This window comes from Epinephelus fuscoguttatus, linkage group LG2 (assembly GCF_011397635.1).
Source record: "Epinephelus fuscoguttatus linkage group LG2, E.fuscoguttatus.final_Chr_v1".
Lineage (NCBI taxonomy): Eukaryota > Metazoa > Chordata > Actinopteri > Perciformes > Serranidae > Epinephelus > Epinephelus fuscoguttatus.
The window spans coordinates 33311769-33331414 of NC_064753.1; the positions used below are offsets into that span (position 1 = coordinate 33311769).

Here is a 19646-nt window from a genome sequence, read left to right on the forward strand (position 1 = left end):
ATGGAAAATTACTGAATGAGCTAGGATGATGGCAGCTATGGAGGATGAAAAGTGCCCACTGTGACACCGTGAGCCAAATTATCCACAGAGGTCTCGTCCACAAATGGCCCTATCTGGAGCTTTTGGTGTGTCCCTTCTGGGCTACTGTAGAAACATGCTGGATGCTGTGGACAAGGACCCGCTCCCTATGTAGATATTAATGGCTCATTCCAAGTTAACTAAAACACAGTTCTTATTTTCAGGTGATTATACACTAAGAAAAGATACTCATTATATTCCATTTTTTGCCAAATATCCTCCTAGATCCTGCACACTGGACCTCTAATTCAACATTTAAGTCCAAGAAACCATCCACAGAGAAAGCAATCCATGCTAGAAATAGGATAAGCATAAAGGGCTTTTGTTACATTTTAGCTAATACTTAGAGGCTTGGTTATAGTTTGTGGGAAAAGCCCAAGCCCTAACATCAGCATGCCAACATGTTCACTCCCTAAGTTCTTCAAGGTCTGATCCATCTCAAATCCACTTGAGTTCTGAGTACTGGAACATCACTTCAGGGCATGTCAACCAAGGCTTGTTAAATCCCCCATAAAACACACCACAATACTTTGCAGGAGATGGGTGGGTCAAACACTGGCACATACAAACACTCAAACGAGATAATTTTGAGGAATGTCTCACTTGCTGAATTTGGTTTAAATCAGCATTTTGGCACGGATTACTTTATTTCTGACTCTTTCCCCTTGCATACCTCATCTGGTAATTTTTACAAGCTTATAAAATGATGTACACCTGCACATTGAAAAGACAAGCAGTGTTTTTCAAATACCTCTGTGACCTGCAATGGGTCTGCAGCAGTAATTTATTGTGCATCAACTAGTTTAATGGATGATCTGACTCTCTTGTGTGGTTTTGTGGGTGTTTTTCAGGGTGGATCCTGTTCTGGATCGCATGTCTCTTTCCTATAAATAAAGCTTGTCCCAAGAGGTTCTGTACTACCACACAACATGCACACACACACACACACACACACACACACACACACACACACACACACACACACACACACATGCATGTCTTTGTCCACACACATAATCTGTCAGTTCGTAATTAATCAGCCAGAGTGTGTGGAGCAGTTAATTGTGCATCTGTTTCGACACAAAGACCTTCAAAAATGCCTCCATGAGCTCATTATAAAAGAGTTCTGCTTTCACAGGGATCTGGGACCGCAGCCAGAAGAATATTGTCATGATCCTGCAACACATTTATCATCTATAGAAACTCCCCCGCTGCATGAACCTGTCCTCCCGTATCAAAGCCACATACCTTCTTTCATCCTCATCTTGTTTTGTTTTCCTCACTTTTCTCTTTGCTCCAATTTGTTTTCAACCTCCGATGGCTTGTGAAGGAACACACAGTGATTTACAATGATTTGTTTTTGTGTTTCACTCCTTCTGTCCTCGCAGTCCACACAAACTTGAGGCCCTATTGGGGCCCTCTTGCTTTTCATCTCTCTGTAAGTAATGTACTTCTCTGTATGTACTGTACCATAAAAAGCTTCCCTCATCTCTTCTCAGGGTCAGATATGGGACAGCTACCCTTTAAAGTATGTCATGTCCAAGGACAAATCCATTCACCACAGAAAGTCTCTTTACTTTGTTTGCTCCTGTACTGCACTGATGCAAACCTTACATTTTCTAAGTGTAACCATCTCAGAGTCTGAAAAAAAACTTTTCTAAGTTAAAACTGGGGTAGGCAGAGATTTGGAAAAGGAAAAAAAAGGGTAGAATTTGAAAGTACACCCTCTTACTGCAGCTCTCCCCACTCTGTCCTAAGCCCCTCCCACAGACAAACACAGGCATATGCACATACCTCATATAGTAACCCAGTGGTTCCCATACATTGATTTATTAAATTTTATTTCATTGTACAGTTGCACTCGGTTCAACTCAGCTGCTTGCCCTGCTCTCTCTCTTTATCAAATCATAAATGACACAAGAATTTGCTAACGTTAGCCACCTCACTGTCTCTCCACCTCCTGCTGCTGTGGACTACTTTCCCAGGAGGAGAGCAGGCAGCAGCTCTGCAGAGAGACCTTCAAATTCGGCCAGCGCAAACCCCTCAGCTGTCTGCTGAGCTGCTGCCTGTTCATCTCCTGGTGAATAGTTCTGTAGCGGTGGGGAGTGAGGCGGAGGAAACACTGTGATTCCAGGCTCTTGCTAATGTTAGCTACACAAATCTGAACTTAAAGCCGCAGCCAAGAGCCTTTAGCAACATGTTTTCTTCATCTGTGATGTATTTGCTAAGCCTGAGAAAAAAGTAAAAATAGCTACTTTGAACTGACCAAAACCATTTTAATCAGCAAAGTGATTCATAATCTCAACACGAGCCTTTGGACAAACTGTGCAGCCTTGTGTATTTGTGTTTCATCATCAAGAAACACCTGTGTGTGTATGTGACTGTGTAAGACGGCTGATAAAGTGAGAGAAATTCACAATGATTTTATTGACTGAATATGTTATGGGTTAATATTGTAACGTAGTCTTGTGACATATAATTACCAAACACAACTATATTCTAGGAAAAATAAAAGTACAACAAACTCTGAAGACTGATTTAAGAACGGAGCAATACTAAATCTCACATGAAAACAGAGGAGCGTGCATGCTGAACAACAAAACACACAAGTATCAGTCGCTTCACATATCCTTGACTCATCATAATCTTTAGTGACCGTCACATAATGAGTTGTAAGGGTTGAGGTCTTGTTTAGGCTGTGAGGTATTGTTGTTTAAGTGCTGCTGCAGGCTACACTGTTCGTCAGATCATGAACTGTGAGCCAGAGAGGTAATGAGACTCTTTCCAGATGTTGGTCTCTCCACAGTTGGTGGTCCTCCTCTGACACTGGCAGCAGCGCTTGTACTGTGCAAGCTTATCTACCAGGAGCTGACCAGCAGACCTGACCACAGGGAGGCAGAACAAACCACAGGAAGACAGAATGAATGATCAGGAAAACACGTTGTCCTACATGGATGATGTTGGCCATTATGTGTCTTCTAGGTCAGTCAGTAAGTGCGTGTGTGAATGGTTAACCAACTTATAACTGTACGAATATATGTAAGTGAACGGATGAATGTTGATGGAGCCTCAAAGTGATCCTACATCCACACACCTCAGGAAGCGTCTCTCCTCTTCCTCTTGTTGGTGCTTGAGCTTCGCACTGCGACACCACTCATCCTCTAGCGACTTACTGATGTCCCGCCTCTTCTCAAAGCGATTAATGCGGTCCAGTATCAGCCTGGACAGGAAACATACCAGAAAGATGGACAACCCACCATAATTTCCACATCCTCATTGTTTTCCATTTCTTTCATTTCCCATCTTCCTTTACTCACTCCATTTTGTTGTGTTTGAGAATTTCTCTCTCTTTCTCCAGCTGTTGTTGCCGGTTTTGCAGTTCTTCCTTCTTTCTCTGAGTGGCAGCGCTGAAATTTAACTGGAAGAGCTGCAAATAGGTAGAATAACATCACATCAACTTCAGTCACAAAATACTGCAGTTAGGCCCAGGGTGTAAATATAGACAGTGCAAGCAGTGCGGTTGCAAACTAACAATATCAGATGCATTTTTAAAGTTAGTATATAAAATAGAATTAGCTATTGTAAACCTCAACCAGCTGCAACAGGAAACTTCCGCTTGCATGTTAATGCATCAATCAATGATATTAATCCAATCACATATACTAACAGAGCATTATTTTTACACCTCTGTAACGTAAGTAAAGGATCTAAGTACATCTTACACTGCAAATAACAAAAACAGTGCCGAGATAGTAGTAAAATTAAACAACTCATTTGCATTTGCATGAAGCCACAGGAGAAAAGCAAGGTTAATGGCAGCATTAAGAAACAGGTGACCTTCTGTGCCCTCTCTCGTCTCTCTACATTGCTGGCTGCTGTCTCACAGCGGTTGAACCCGCAGTTGTCAGCCTGGCACTCTGGTGGGTGTGTACACTTCTTATCTCCCACCTAAAAGGACAGAAGAGACTTGATCGACTTACAGTTTCAATTGTAAGGTTACCATAACGCAGATAAAACAGCCCACTGGACAAGATGTAGTCTGGTGATGGGTGCTTTCTGGCCCACAACGTCAATACAAAGCCAGATGAAAATACTGTTGCTGGCCTCCTTTGTTGATATCCCAAAAATTATTGAGACAAATTAGACCAGGTTCTCCATTAACTTTTTTACTTTTGTTTTGAAGCCAAAGTGACCACAACACAAAAGAACAGCTGTGCAACCATTAGTTCTATGTCCTTGTCAAAACCTGGTGCCTACATTACCCACAATGCAACTTGACTGCCAACAGTTTGGTCTGAGATTCAGGTGTGTTAGTCCAGTAGATGTAGACTTCAGTAGAGATGAGGAGTGGGCTACAGAGGTCTGTTTTCCCCCCAAACTTGTAGTCCTCAGAGTCAACCAGCACCGACTCAAGTAACATCACTTATACTGTGGTCTGGGTAAATACTTGGTCCTGATTGGCTGAAGGGTGACCATTAATTCCTAATACAGGACACCAACTGAGAAGCTTGTATCTGCAACCTTATTCTTTTGCTCACTACTCTGAGCTCATGACCATAGGTGAGGGCTGGGACGTAAATGGACCAGTAAATCGAAAGCTCCGCCTTCTAGGTCAGCTCCCTCTTCGCCACGATGGTTCAGCACAGTGCCCGCATCACTGCAAAAGCTGCACCAAACCATTGATCCATCTCACGCTCCATTCTACCTTCATTTGTGAACAAGACCCCGAGATACTTGAACTCCCTCACTTGAAGGGACCGGTTTCTGGCAGAGAACCATGGCCATCAGCGATCATCTCATATCCCATTTGCTGATCAATTTGCGGCCGGTTACACATTGCGTATCATTTGTACATGAAAATCTTGATATTGAATGGGGGATAATGACATGGCTGAATAGCTTGTCTTGTATTAAAACCTACTGTCAAAATATATTTACTGTTTGTCAACTGTACGCAATGTTATTGACTGAATCTTACTACTAACGTTCTTTCTGGCTAATAGTTGATCCAAACGGTTCTTTGAGTTGAGCAGATTAGACATATCTCCCGTTGCAAAGTCGTATCTAAGGTTCATCCTATTTTGATGAATGTTTGGATTACATGAGAACTTCATGGGATGGTCATGATTAGTCAAACCCTCAGGTGTTACCTGGGAAACTGAGTTATGACTTGTGAAAAACTTTTAATTTTTTTACAAAACACACAAAAATATAAATAAATGGTTCTGGCCTCCTCATCGTCCACTAAATTCCTGATAGTAGACACTGTCAATTTATCAGACTTCATGCAGCTCCCCCAGGAGCCACAAAAGGCTTTATACACCTTTTTTCACATATGGAGTGGTCCTCCCCAAGACTTGTAAGCAGACTTTATGGGATAAAATCTGTGGACTTCCCCTTTGACGAAATTATGTGATGTGTGCTTCTTTGTTTACAAAAACTGGAATGATTTTGATTTGAAGTTGCAAAGAAGATTCTCTCTGTTCAGTCTGACAAGCTATCTACACTTGTTACATAAATCCAGTAATTGAATAATCACTTTTTTTTTGCTGTTGCTGTTGTTCAGAGAATGTAAGTTATCAGAACTGGTTTATTTAAGTTTAATGACATGATATAACTCGAACTCCTTCTTATAGTTCCATAAACCACATAACTATGTCCAGTTTAACAAGTTTTTATTGTGTTAAGTTTGTCTGTGCAGCCTTCCTGCACTGGTGCCCTTGCCTGGCAGGATGGGCGGCAGCTTTACTCTGCTGCCTTCCTTTGACCTACAACCTTCCTCATGAGAAACACAAAAACAGCTGGCCATCCATAATCTCATGTTACAGCTGAGATTCTTCAGAAATCAGAGAGGAATACAGAAAGGGACAAAAGCATTTCTGTGAAAGATTTCAATTCACCTAAAATATATTTTTGTATCCTATTAACACCACAGCTGTTTGGTTGACCAGAAAAAAATAACCTTTTAATGAAAACTATTGACCATGTATTCTCCATAACTGGCTGCAAATGTCAGTAAATTTGAGAACATTTATAATCTTATGTTCATTTCATGAGCTCAAATCTCTCAAACTCTTTCTTACCTGCGTGTCCAGAGCCTTTTTGTAATTTGTAGTTTTCTCATGTTTCTGCCGGAGCTGCTGAGCTCTCTGCAAAGCTATCCTAAAATGCAAACATAGAAACACCTGGTGACACAGTAGTTAACACAACAGATGATGATCTCACATGCCTGAGGGGTTACAGACTCACTCCTGGACCAGCTGGACTTGGTCTAGACGCTCCATGAGTACACGGTTCTGCTGGTCTTGAGCCTCATGTCGCCGCCGAGTCTCTATCTGTCTCTGAAGCTCGTCCATGTAACGATGCTGCTGGATCCTTCTGGCAGGAGTGAGGGGCCGAGCCGGGAAGACGAATGAAGTCTAAACACAAGCATCCCAGAGAACACTTTGATGCTGATGCTTCACATTTAACATGTTTAAAGGGATAGTATACCCAAAAATGAAAATTCAGCCATTATCTACTCACCCTCATGCTGAGGAACGCTCTGGTGAAGTTTTCCTCCGAGATTCCTCACATCCCTTGCGGAGATCGGCAGGGGGATTGGCCAGCACACCTAATGGCAGACGGCGCCCCAGACTAACGTCCAAGAACACAAAATTGAAACCACCAAGTATCTCCATATTGATCATCCGTAGTGATCCAAGTGTCGTGAAGCCCCAACATAAAAAGTTGTTTCAAAAAACGTCATTTGAACTCTGTTTTTAGCCTCATTGTAGCCTGTAGCTCTGACTGTTTCTCTGTGCTCCGCGCTCACGTGTGCGTGCTCAGGGTGATCGGTGATGCAGGGTCTCTGAAGAGCAGCAGTCTCGTCAGTACTGATGTCCATATTCTCAAGTGCAGGCATCGCCAATTTCCAGTCTGAGCAGCAAAGACTTTCCTCATCCAATGGCATTGCTTTGCATTTGAAACAACTACACCACCAGGTGCTCGACTCGGGTATTCTGCGGCTGGCTGAGGGTTAGGCTCATGAGCTGCGGCGGCTGCTTTGTCCAGTAGCCTGAGTTCCGCGTCCGTATACTCGGGCTCAAGCAAATACGGCTCAACAAAGAAATGCTGTTCCTCCTCAATTTCAAAGTCTTCAGACATGTTGGGCTGTCCTTTGCTAACAGACCGTAGTGCAAATTATCTTTTAGCTACTGTGGTTACCGTTGTCTCCCCCTGCGGTGCGCGTGTCACGTGATGTAAACACGGGTAAGCAAAGCTCATGCTTTCGCTGGTCTCGCGCAAGCATGCACACCTGAGTGCGGAGCACAAAGAAGCAGTCAGAGCTACAGGCTACAGTGAGGCTAAAAACAGAGTTCATATGATGTTTTTTGAAACATCTTTTTATGTCGGGGCTTCAGGACACTTGGATCACTACGGATGAGCATGTTGGTGATATTTGTGGATTCAATTTTGTGTTCTTGGACGTTAGTCTGGGGCGCCATCTGCCATTAGGTGTGCTAGCCGCTCCCCCCGCTGATCTCCGCAAGGGATGTGAGGACTCTGAAACTTCACCAGAGCCTTCCTCAGCATTGAGGGTGAGTAGATAATGGCTGAATTTTCATTTTTGGGTGCACTATCCCTTTAAATGAAGCTCTAGCAAAAGTTCAGTCAGGGAGACAATGCTTTTCATGCTCAGGCTGGTCATTTCTGTCTCACCCTGTCTTTCACTTCTTGCTCGCACGCTCACTTCTTCTCTAGGGATCGTCTGGGTCTGTCAACTGAGTCATCAGCTGATTCACAATCAACCAGTAACACAGTGACACAACTTTTCTGTCAGTCTATCATTTAACTGCTCCTCATTTTAAATGTAGTACTTTCTCTGCCGTGGTTCTTTCTTGTTGCAGTCATGCGCACCCTCCACCTTTCCATCACCACCTAGCCTTTATAGATTCATCAGCTTCATCTGCCTCAGCAGTCCACAACCTCTGAGTCAGCAGCCACCACTAGTTTCTAGACTCCATGGGAGGATTCATCCTGCTGCCGCTCAGTTGTCCCTCGATTACAAAATATTTCCCTCCGGTGTCCAAACGCCACAGACTTCTGATAAATCTTAATCAGCACAAATCATCTGTTGATCTGTACACTCGTATTCTGTATTAAATATTATCTTTACTTCTTTCTCCTGTTGCTCCTGATTGAACCAACAAAACACGGAATGGCTTTTTAATGTGAAACAGTAACAGTCAGTGTATTTGTCACAGAGGTTAGCACTGATCATTTTAACCACTTTTACTTTGCCCTGTTGTTGTGTGACAAACTTGTAGCGCCGTCTGGACCAGTTACTGACTGATTTCTTTATTAAACAATGGGATTTTTTTGGCTGCACTGGAAACAGATGCTCTTCTGGGGGTATTTCATATAGCTACCCGTGGAGTACCAGGACTGAAATCTTACAACTTTAATGTTGAGCTCTACTCACAGGAAAGAGAGGGCAGTGAGTCTTCTCTTTCTTCTCTGACATGTGCAGGTTGTAGGTAGCAACTTGCTTTGCATGCTCACGCTGCTCATTCAGCTTCTCCTGCCACATGAACACACAAAAACACACACCTTTTATCCTAATATCCTTGACTAGAAAACAAAAGATATTGAGAGCATGACTTAAACTGACCAGGGGAAAAAATGAACTTTTTACTGAACCGTTAAATAGTATTGGCAAAAACAGCTTGCAAAGCACTTAAAGTTGTTTCATTTTGAATTTTAATATCCCACATGTCCCACACCTCTTTTCCAGTGCTGTGAAGAGGACGAAGCTGTTCTCTCAGCTCTCTGGCCCCAACCAGTCTGGAACCACCCTTTACTCCTCAGTTGTTCAGATGGTTTTATTGTTCATGTTTTTATGGCTGCTTTTATTTTCTCTTGACATAATGGTGTGAGTTTTAACTTACTTCTGCCTCTCACAATCCAATCAACTGTTTCTACTTCCTCAGCCTGTGTGTTGTGTTGTTTTCTGATCCCTTTTTTCCTCACTAGAAAAAAACAAAAAAAAAAAAATCTCCAGAGCACTCATAAATCACCCCAGTAACCTAAAGCAGACATATGTTAACATATTTTTTTTTTTACAGTACTAAGGCCCTTTCCCACTTGACCTGCACAGTCATAGTCTTTCACCACACCACACAGTTCCCTTGGTCAGTCAGTCTGTGGTTCAGTCCACGTCTACAGTATCCTGACCGCTATCACATGAATTGCTATTTGTTTCCAACATTCATGTTCCCCTCGGGATCAGCTGTAATAACTTTGGTGATCCCTCAACATAACAACTAGCGCCACCATCAGGTCAAAATGTTCTTTTATCCAATACTTTGGTTTATTACCAAATACGTGCAGAACAAATCGCATCTCGCTCTGCCTCTGCTGTTCGACTTAGTTACCAAATGTTAGCACGCTAAATTAATGTAGTGACCACGGTAACCATTACACCTGCTTAACATCAGCCTGCTAGCATTGTCGTTACGAGGAAACTGCCATGCTGGAATGAGCATACTGTATGTAGGCGTTGTGAGGTGTGGCTGTGGACTTTTATGGTGTGTATCCACAGGATTGGTCATTTCCACGCTTCCCATTAATTGTCTATGTAAGCAGCTATGCAATACGTTCTAGTAGCAGAGCGTTGTGTTTTAAGGAGTCTAGTATGCACTCCTCAATTGCATAAAGTTGAATTCAGACTACTTCATACAAATCAGGGGTATCCAGTGTGACTTGCCTCCTTTCCCAGAAACTTTAAATATTATTATTTGTATATATTCATTTAACATTTATTTAACCAGAGAAAACCTTAACATTAAAAACAATAAAAAATAATAAAAATACAGAATAAAAATGCACAGCTACAAAACAAGCAAAATAAAACACAAAGTAAGATTACTATAAAGAAAAGCCAAAAAGTTTGTTAATAAATACTATAAATTAACCGTAAAAACGCAAAAAAGCGGCAACTACACATGATTACAAAGACCAGCTAAGACACGCTGTGATATTGGAATATGAAGATTGTGTACAAAAATCCTACAACAGTGCTTTGGAACAGCCGAGATGAACCAATGAGTGCAACTGTAAGTCCTCCTGCAGAAGATTCTACATATAAGGAGCTGCGTACATACATGCTTATTTACCAAACTCTGTACGTACCCTTGGTACAGACAATAAAAACATGTTCTGTGAACAGAGAGCATTGCTATTTTCATTTTTTTGCTTTATGTATGCACATAAGTATGCTGGAAGTAGGCCAAGAATAGCTTTATATACAAGGAGGATGCCAATGAAAAAGTCTACGAAATTGAAAGGAGAACGAGCCAACCCAAGTATACAGATTCATTCACAGTTGTTGATGTAAAATGAAGACAGACTGATACAATGAGAAACAGAAAGAGAAAATTTCCAAATGAGCTACTATTTTGATCCGGTTGTTATCTGGGAGCAGCCAGCCGATGGGCCTAGTTGCATTCTTATAAACCATCAAATGCTGGGAAGAGGTGTGACCGCCCACATATCAAAAAACACCCCAGTAGACACCTGCGATTAGTGCATGTTCAGACAGAAGTGAGGCAAACTTCTTTATATTTATTTTGTAATCTGAATGTCTGTCAACTGCAACAAACATGCAGAGACAAGAGGAACAAGAAGGAAGACTGGAGGGAAATAACTAAAAGACCAGGTAAAACTGTTGAGTCCTGAAAAAAGAAAAGCTGAAAAAGAAAAAACACACACACAGACAATACATTCCCAAGGACAGAGTTGGTACATCCATTTCTAGTAAGCTTAGAGCTAACATTTGTACAATCTGTACATTCGATGTTTGGGGGACTAATGCATCCTAAGATAGCGACATCATGTCCCACCCTACTCTGCCTTACTCTACCTCTGACTGACTAACCTGACATTCTTACCCTAACTCTATCCAATCTCACTCCATCGCTAAACCTAACCAATCCAACCAATGAAGGCAACACGTACCAGCCAGTCAGAGGGAGAGTAAGGTGTGGCATTACTTTGCTATTCTAGGATTCACAAATTTGCCTTTAGGAAGCCAAATATATATTGTTTCCGATGATGGTGAAGGCATGGCACTGGCTTATGCTTGTTGCCTTCGTTGGTTGGATTGGTTAGGTTTAGGTATGGAGAGAGATTGGTAGGCTTAGGGCAAGATCACACATAAGCGACTGCAGGCGAGTGACTATCACCTGCCGAGACGCCATTTGCGCTGATTCTGGGTAGTACCGAATTTGACGCACATGGAAAGCTAGCTTGTTAGCTAATGTGAGCGAGCTTGTTAAGACATATAGCAAAATGTAATGTTGTTGCGACATTCTCAGTTTTCTTGCACTCCATGCCTGTCTCCTGACTCACTGCCAGCCAGGCACCATCTGACACCATGAAGGGCAGTTTACTTTTTTCCTAGCCAGTATTACACAATATTGGCTGGTCAGACACAGCAACAATCCATCAACAATATCCTCTACACATACTTCTTTGCTATTAGTTGTGGCTGAGATTTCACCAGTCAAGGTTCACCAAAGGTAAATTCCACACAATGCGAAGATGCAATTTACCTTGCCACCGAAAGCAAATGTTTTGTTTGTTCATGCTGAATGTAAGTGAACAGGAAGTGATATTTGCCAATGTTAAATTCATTCATGTGTGACTGATGAACGTACCCTTAGGGTAAGAATATCAGGGTAAGCCAATCCTCAATCAATCCGCCATCCTCAAACACACAAACAAACACATGTACTCGCCTGTTCTTTGTCCATGTACTGCTTGTCTCTCAGTTGCTCTTTAAGCAGTAAGAGTTTCTCCTGAGCTTTCTCCTCTGCCTGCTGCTGCTCCCTCAGGTAGACTGGAACGTTTCTTTGGGCCCGCTGCATACACAGGTAGCACAGCTCCTACGACGACATGACAGTTGCTACTTTACACGCTGTAATTAGTTAGTAATGTAAACATATAACCATTTTACTCACCGACTTTCCGATACAAACAATTTGTAGATAATGCATTGTTTGGGTTTTATGTTATATAGATTTAAGAACATCCCTACAGCCCCCTTGACAGAGACCTGCTTTCTAAATGCAATAAAGCTTTGAATCTGGTGTATTATCAAGCTCTGTAAAGTAATTTCATTCTCCAGCTCTCCATTTCCTAAAATACTTATCCTGTGCATGTTCTCATAGGGCTGGAGTCAGTCAGAGCACACACTGGGTGCAAGACTAGGTACATCCAGGGCAACATTATACTCCACCAAGAAAGTGAATCCACCTTGAATTTTAGAGACTACTATTAAACCCAGATTAGATTTATACTTATTATACTTACACACCTACAGTATACAGATGCATGAGCGCATCCACGCATGCAGACACTCACCTGTCCAGCACGGGTGTGACCAGAGCAGCTGACGTTCACATGAGGTTCGACCAGTTTGGGAGTGGCCTCTGGTGGTGTGATGGAGGTGGTTGGCCTGGGAGTGGGAACAGATTCTTTACCACTGTATACTGTTAATCAAAGAGAACGACCTCCTAGTGTATGTGCAGTTTGGTGTTATTATGGTAAAGTGTATTATTTAACCAGTGATCGCCTAAGAATTTATGATTAAATGTTACAATGTTCATAGACTAGACATAGATTATATTAGTGTTGACATGTCTGCATGAACATTGTATAAATCTACATGTTATTTGTTGTTATTTGATCACATGGGGCATTTTTGCATCATAGACATGTGTCTCAGGGGTGAAGGGGGCTTGAAAGGCCCAAACACACTAAAAGTGAAAATTGATGCGCTTCATTTGCCGCATGTCAAATGATGCTCCTATGGCGCAATGCAGGCTTCCAATTCCAGCATCACACAACTGAATGTACTCCAAGAGAAGTTTGTATGCTTATCCCAATAATTTACGGAGCAAATGTCACTGTCAGCTGTTGCACAAACTGTTGTATGCTATCACTGCATGTGCGCCACTCTGTACCACCTCTCTGCCTTTCTGACCTTTTGTCGTTGGGTCTTTATTTGACACTCCACAATTAAAACAAGGTCGGAGCAGCAGTGTCAAAGCAGTCAACCGTCATCTGTTATGACACTGAAAATCAGCTGCTGGTGCATAGAGGGTGTTGGTGGACTTGCAACAAGATGAACAATCATTTGAAACTTTAGAGAGGATCTTCCTATTGTAGTCAGGCTCAGTCTTATTCCCACATTTTATAATTTTTCGCTTCAGATTTTTTGTTTAACAACAATTTACAGGTGTGTGTGTGTGTGTGTGTGTGTGTGTGTGTGTGTGCTGACAATGCAGGGAGGTGATGACAGAGGAGGAATCTGTCCCATGAGTAGTTTTGCATCATTGATGGAGTTGGAAACTGCCTTGGGGCGGTAACAATATAAGACCACCACTGAGCTCTCAGCTCTCGCTGACTCATCTACCTGCAAACAACAGCTATGTGCACTGCAAACTGAACCTCTCCATAGAGACTGTGTGCTGTCTTTGTGTGTGCTGTACTTGTCTGTGGCCTCCGTGGGGGGGTTCGGATTTAGTTCTTCAGACAGGCTGACAGCTTTCATCTTGGCCGGCTGCAGTGGCTGATGGGATTTAGATTCTCTATGTTGGGGAATTCCTGTAGAGACACACAACACTCTGAGTAGCTGCACTTGTCTCGCTCTTCATAAGGCAGCTTCAAATCTATCATTATTTGTTCTGTCATTCTGGACTCAATGGCCGTTCTTTCTTTGCTGTATTTCAACCTCTGTTGCACCCAATTAATTCTGTTTTTCATCGGGATGGGTTTCAACAGCCAGTTCCAATTTGGTAAAATGCCTGGACTCGTTAAGCTCTAACAAATCCAGTCTTTTATAATTAGCTGTTTATTAGAGTTGTTCATTCTTAAAGAGACAGTTCATCCCATAATACAAAATACATATTTTTGCTCTTACATGTAGGGCTATTTATCAGTCATGGTGTGAGTTACAGTAGAGTGTTGTAGATATCAGCAGTAGAGACGTATGCCTTCTCTTGAATACAATGGAGCTAGATGACACTTGGCTTGTGGTGCTCAAAGCGTCATAACAACACACTAAAAAACCCAACAGCAATATCTCTTTCCTGAAATCATGATACTCCACAGACCTTGTTGTAAGCGCTTTCATGTATTAACTTTTTAACACTGTGCAGAGGGAAGCATACAGCTACCACAGACTGTAGGAAATAATGGATGTAGCCACCATGACGTCACCCCCATTGATTTGTGGACAGAGTTTGGTATTTTGGACGTCGCCATCTTATCAGAGCTAGAAGTGACCATTTTTGGTTGACAGGTGTAGCTGTGGAGGATCAGCGGCCGAAATCTCCAACACTCATCTTCAAGTGCAGCTAGAGTTTAAAGGAATAGTCTGACAGCTTGGGAAATACTTAACCATTATCCTGACAAAAGTTTGACGAGAAGATTGATACCACTCTCGAGTCTGTGCGATGTGATCAAAATTTGGAGAGCTGGTTAATTCTTAACTAAAGAAGTTTCAAGAGACTTGGATGCATGTAAAGAAGCTCGACTGAGGAGAATCACTGTCAAGCAGTATAGTGAATACCTTGTATGTCATCCCAGGGTTCAGGAGGTGTCCTTTAAAACAGGGCCTATTTAACTATTTGGTATCTTTAGAAAAGTATACGTGTATATATATATACATATATATATATATATATATATGTGTGTGTGTGTGTGTGTGTGTGTGTGTGAGAGGATTCTATTAGTTATTGTTTCTAAACAAGAAACAGAAGCTGTTCTTACCTGACTTAACCTTAATCATGCTTCCTGTCCCTGAAGTCCCGCACAGTGCACTCTAAGCAGCGATAGTAAGTCTGCCAAAGCCTGAGGCATGTAGCAACCTATCTCACCCTGACCTTAGTTGCTGTGGAGACAAATGCATCCAGCTCCTCTTATCAGGGCATGTGACACAGCTGTGTCATATTACAGCAGAAGGAAGACTCTAAAAAGGAAAAATTGCTTTGCGTGAAATAAATATGAAGCTAAAGCATTAAAAAACGGTTCACTTCAAGTCAAGTCAAGTCAAGTCAAGTCAAGTCTTTATTGCCACCTCGAAAAAACATAGATTGGAATTCACTTTGGTGTGTGAGGCCCACACAAAAGAGTACAAAAACAAAGTACAACAGCTTAGCTGAGCATAGGAACTTGAAGCATTGGGAAGCAGCTAGCCTGCATGTACAAAAACCCTTTTGAGTCCTGTCATTCTTGTAAGGTTGCCAAGGAAACCAGCTGAGACTCCAAGAAGTCACTTCAAATATAGATGGACGTGGCTACTGTAGCAGCAAGGAATATGCTAAACACCATAAAACACTGACCAACCACAATGATTCCCTATTTGATTTCGTATTTTGGAGGGAGAAATCATATCTATATATTTGTGTTTTTGTTGAGCAGCCATTTTAGCCATGAATCGTAGACAGAGAAGAGCTCTTGTTGTAGTGCTACTTTACATCTGGAGGAGGCAGCGACCTCGCCACTTGGTCCACCCTAGACTGCATGTTGTTCCAGAGAGGGAAAGTAAACGAAACGTCGCGACAGACCACCACCGAGCTTGCTCCCCATTGGATAGTGTCTTCACGTCTGACGGGTTAATTTGCATAAAGTTGAGTCGCAGTCAACTTTTGGATGCGCCGGAGCTGCTCAAACGGCCATGCCGCCTACCCAAAATGCTTTGTGGGGACATCAGCAACGGTTTGACGTGATCCATAGGAAATGAATAGGCATAAGCGCCACAGCGGACACAAAAAACGCCAGTGGATCCCAGGCGTCATTAGCACACAGTGCTTATATTATTAATAAGAGCTAACATAATTTCCGCCACATCTTGTTTATTTCAGCTTCGACAGCTATTGTAGCCCCAGCTCAGCCTCACAGTAAAGAACAAAGGTCTCTTTCCAATGCAGCAAGTTGCTGAGACATTTGAAAGAATTTGGATTTGATCCAATACTTAATTTAGATTCATTAAAATGCTATCAAACCCCAAATTGTCAGCCTTGTGCAAAAAGCTCTTTCACCTCCTGCATTCCTCTGGTCTGGAGTTGGTGACAAGCACCATAGATCTTTGTCACCGGCTTTGTTGTCTGGCTGAGGAGAGCAGACAGTTGGCAGGGTGACGGCAGTCCGTGGCCTCTGAAGCCTGGACAGGCCACCAGAGAGTAAAGAGACACTGCTCCCAGGTCTCTGCAGGGGTAAATGTACAGATGATCTGCATGGATACATGGACTGTGCATTCTTTAAACAAACACACACTTCTTTATACTCACATTGTTAAAGGTCAACAGCAGACGACCAGTTCCATCCATGGCATTAATAAAATCTCTGTTGAACTTCATCCGCACCTTTGAACAACATCCGATGAGATTAGATTTAACACAAAACTAGTGGTCATAGTCCACAACTAGGAAACAGAATGAGCAGGTGAGCCACCTTGTTGTTCTTAAAGGACAAAACTCCAATTCCCTGGAAGGTGAGGAACACGTTTTGTTCAGAGGCCAAAGCTCTGAAGAGGAAAAGAAGAGTTTCTCTGATGCAGCCCTCCACTACATCTCGACTGAAAGGAGTCTCTTGTGACACAGCTGCAAAGTTCAGTTGCACCACTGGTAGGTGTGTTGCTGCAAGGGACACACACACATACACAATCCTTATTATAATATCATGTTATAGTTGTTGTGACATCACAATCTCAACTTTCCTTATCAGTGTTGTGTGGTTTTAACAGATTCGATCAACAGCGACCAAACTATAATCAGATTCCGATTTTTCAGAAATTTTCAGGGCCTCTCATTTTCCTGATATATATATATATTTTACCCAGTCTGCAGTACTCATTTTTTGATTTCCACATGAGTGTGTGGTAAAATACATCCTCAGGCTCTTCTTCAAAGCATGTGCTCACCTGCAGCCAGGGGCTTGACCTGCTTTAAACCCAGAGACTGGACTAGTTTCCCAGCCAGGAGGAAGATGGGTCTTTGGATCACTGTGAACTTGTTTCCTATGTCCAGCTTCTGCTGAGAGAAGCTGAAGGTCCCCAGTCCTGCCAGGTGGACCCCCTGTTACAATGGAACACTCAATTAATGATAGATAGATAGATAGATAGATAGATAGATAGATAGATAGATAGATAGATAGATAGATAGAATCCATGTACATCTAACAGTCCATCTAACCACCATGATACGCGCCCAATTGCTGTTATAGATTAACAGCGCCCAGCAGCGTCAGGGGGAAATGCGGCCGGACAAGGATGAAAGTTAAGGCGGAAAAAGTGCTAATAGGGCGGGTGGATGGGTCCACTGCTTGGGCCTCTGCTTTGATTTAGACTGAAGATTTCTAAAAATTTTTTAAAAAGCTTGCACTGGTGGCGTATTACCCAACATACTTTCCTTCACTGTTACATCACCCAGGAAATTACCTAATAAATGTCACCAAACTGGAGAGCCCGGTCTCACTCCGAAGCCATCAAAATCCGGCACTTGGGCAGTGACTTGTGGCGTCAGAAACCAACGAAAAAGGCGTCCTTCGATGTTGGCAAAAAGTATGCAGCTTGTTGCTGTTATAGATGAACGGCTATCGCTAGCATTGGGGGAAATGCAGCGGGACAAGGACAAAAGTTAAGGCGGCAAATGACTGAGTGGGGCGGGCATGAGGGGTGGTGGATGGGTCGAACAAACACAAACTTTCACCTGAGAGAGCAGTGTTTGCATCCCGTAAGATTCTAAAGCCAAATCTTGGTATTCCAAACCAAGACAATGCATGTAACAGGCAGAACTTGACACGGTGTCCCAGAACGTCAACAATAGAGATGTACCGATACCACTTTTGCCTTCCCGATACCGATTCTGATCCCTGAACCTTAGGTATCTGCCTATACCGAGTACCGATCCGATACCAGCGTGTAAAATAAAAATGGATGGGATATAATTGTTGTATGTCTCAGCTCCTAAAACTCTATGTAAAATATTAAGAAATAAATACATAATAGTAGAATGAATGCAATAAAACCTTTTTTTATTATTATCCAGTGTTGACACAGATCAAGACACAGGTTAAAGTGCAGCCACACAATTTGGTAAAAAAAGACATTTTAAAGGCTACAGTAGAATGCTTTTTAAACTCCACTCCATTTCCATTTTGTTTGCTTGTAGTGTGCGTATGTGTAATGATGTGAGGCATTAGGTGGTATCGGATTGGTCATAGGCTGTACTCGCCAATACCCAATACAGCATTTTAGGCAGTATCGGAGGCATTACCGATACTGGTATTGGTATCAGTACAACTCTAGTCAACAACCAGCACCCAGGGTACCTTGCACTTCACATGTGGATGTGGAAAGTCCATGACCAAGCATATGTGACAAGGTTGGAGGAGTGAGAATGTGCTGGTTAAACCGACTTTTCCAGCAAGTGTTATGGCCTACCCTCTGCCTGTTACAATAAACCCCAACCATGGGGTACATTGTAGGAAACACTCCCACCACTTCTCGGTGCAATTGTAGAAGAAAGGGAAGTTCTAGAAAAAACAATAACTGTATATTGTAGCGAGATGTGCATGTTGTTAGAATAAAACAAAAAAATAATTCAAATAGTTTTAATAACATTCAACCCAAACTAAAATGTGTTACGTTGTAGATAGGCTAACCTTCTGCAAGGTCATCTGACGTTCAATATAGGCGGACACATCAGCCCAAATACAGTTCAATCTGAAAAAAACGGCGACATGGAGACACATGAGCATTTCATCAGCAGTGTATGCACAGAATATAAACAACCAGCAGCTGTATGAAGAGTTCGTCACAGAGTCACTGCTTTAAATAAAACAGTGACTCTGTGACGAACACAGAGTCACAGAGTCACTGCTTTAAATAAAACTTTGTGTCAGACCGTTTTCAGAGAGCTGGGAGAGAGTTTGGAAGATCCGCCTGTCCACTTCTGACATCAGCCGCAGTATGTCAGTCATCTCCGTCGGAGATATCCTCACTGGGTACAGCTTTTAAAGAGGTTTCTCTGCAGTCTTGTCTTCTCTGTCTTCGTCTTTGCCCGTAGCAATCATAGACTGAAGCTATGCACCCCCGCGGGGCGCGCAGCGCAGTGACTCCTCTGTCACTGTTACTGCGGCTGACGCACAACTACAACAAAGGTTTCAGAGTTCAGGTTTCATTATTGTAGTTACCGTCAATGGGCTGTAATGTCATTAAAAAATGTCATGTTCAGGACAGTGCACTGGACACAGTCCAACTTACGCAATGATAAGACCCAAACACCCTCCTCTCTACCACATATGAAATATTAAAATAAAAAAAACATAATGCTTTTAGTTGCTAAAGTCCCTTGTATGAAAGGAAACACAGGCATATTTGTATCCTTTTAATGCTATGTATTTGCTTTAAGTAAGTGCTTATAAACACAGCCCATAGCCTATAAATGGGACATGTTAAATGGGCGGAACTTAGGTTTCACTTTCCACTGTCACCAAGATTTTTTGTTTTGTTTTACTAC

General features: G+C 42.3%; 1 protein-coding gene across 2 annotated transcripts; it reads right to left on the reverse strand.

The window, feature by feature from the left end:
• Positions 1-1873: 1873 nt before the first annotated feature.
• LOC125903628 (coiled-coil domain-containing protein 81-like) lies at positions 1874-19429 on the reverse strand. Of its 2 annotated transcripts, XM_049600675.1 has the most exons (16): positions 19032-19107; positions 18790-18851; positions 17048-17201; positions 16579-16763; positions 16416-16490; positions 16131-16332; positions 13614-13728; positions 12484-12577; positions 11859-12005; positions 8543-8641; positions 6328-6497; positions 6162-6240; positions 3916-4026; positions 3396-3505; positions 3173-3298; positions 1874-2959 (listed from the first exon to the last, which is right to left on the reverse strand). In XM_049600675.1, exons 1-16 carry the CDS (start codon positions 19105-19107, stop codon positions 2821-2823), a joined length of 1944 nt encoding a protein of 647 aa, XP_049456632.1. In that variant the 3' UTR covers positions 1874-2820. The 2 variants fall into 2 exon arrangements, with proteins under 2 accessions (XP_049456632.1, XP_049456624.1); XM_049600667.1 differs by having other exon boundaries at positions 16167-16332; positions 18790-19429.
• Positions 19430-19646: the final 217 nt, after the last annotated feature.

Excerpts from the sequence above, each read along its gene's own strand:
- LOC125903628 (XM_049600675.1), bottom strand. The coding sequence starts at position 19,107 with ATGACTGACATACTGCGGCTGATGTCAGAAGTGGACAGGCGGATCTTC. Across the intron at positions 17,202-18,789 it reads GTCAGATGACCTTGCAGAAG|GGGGTCCACCTGGCAGGACT; the intron begins GTTAGCCTATCT and ends CCATTGTAACAG. Across the intron at positions 2,960-3,172 it reads GAGGAGAGACGCTTCCTGAG|GTCTGCTGGTCAGCTCCTGG; the intron begins GTGTGTGGATGT and ends CCCTGTGGTCAG.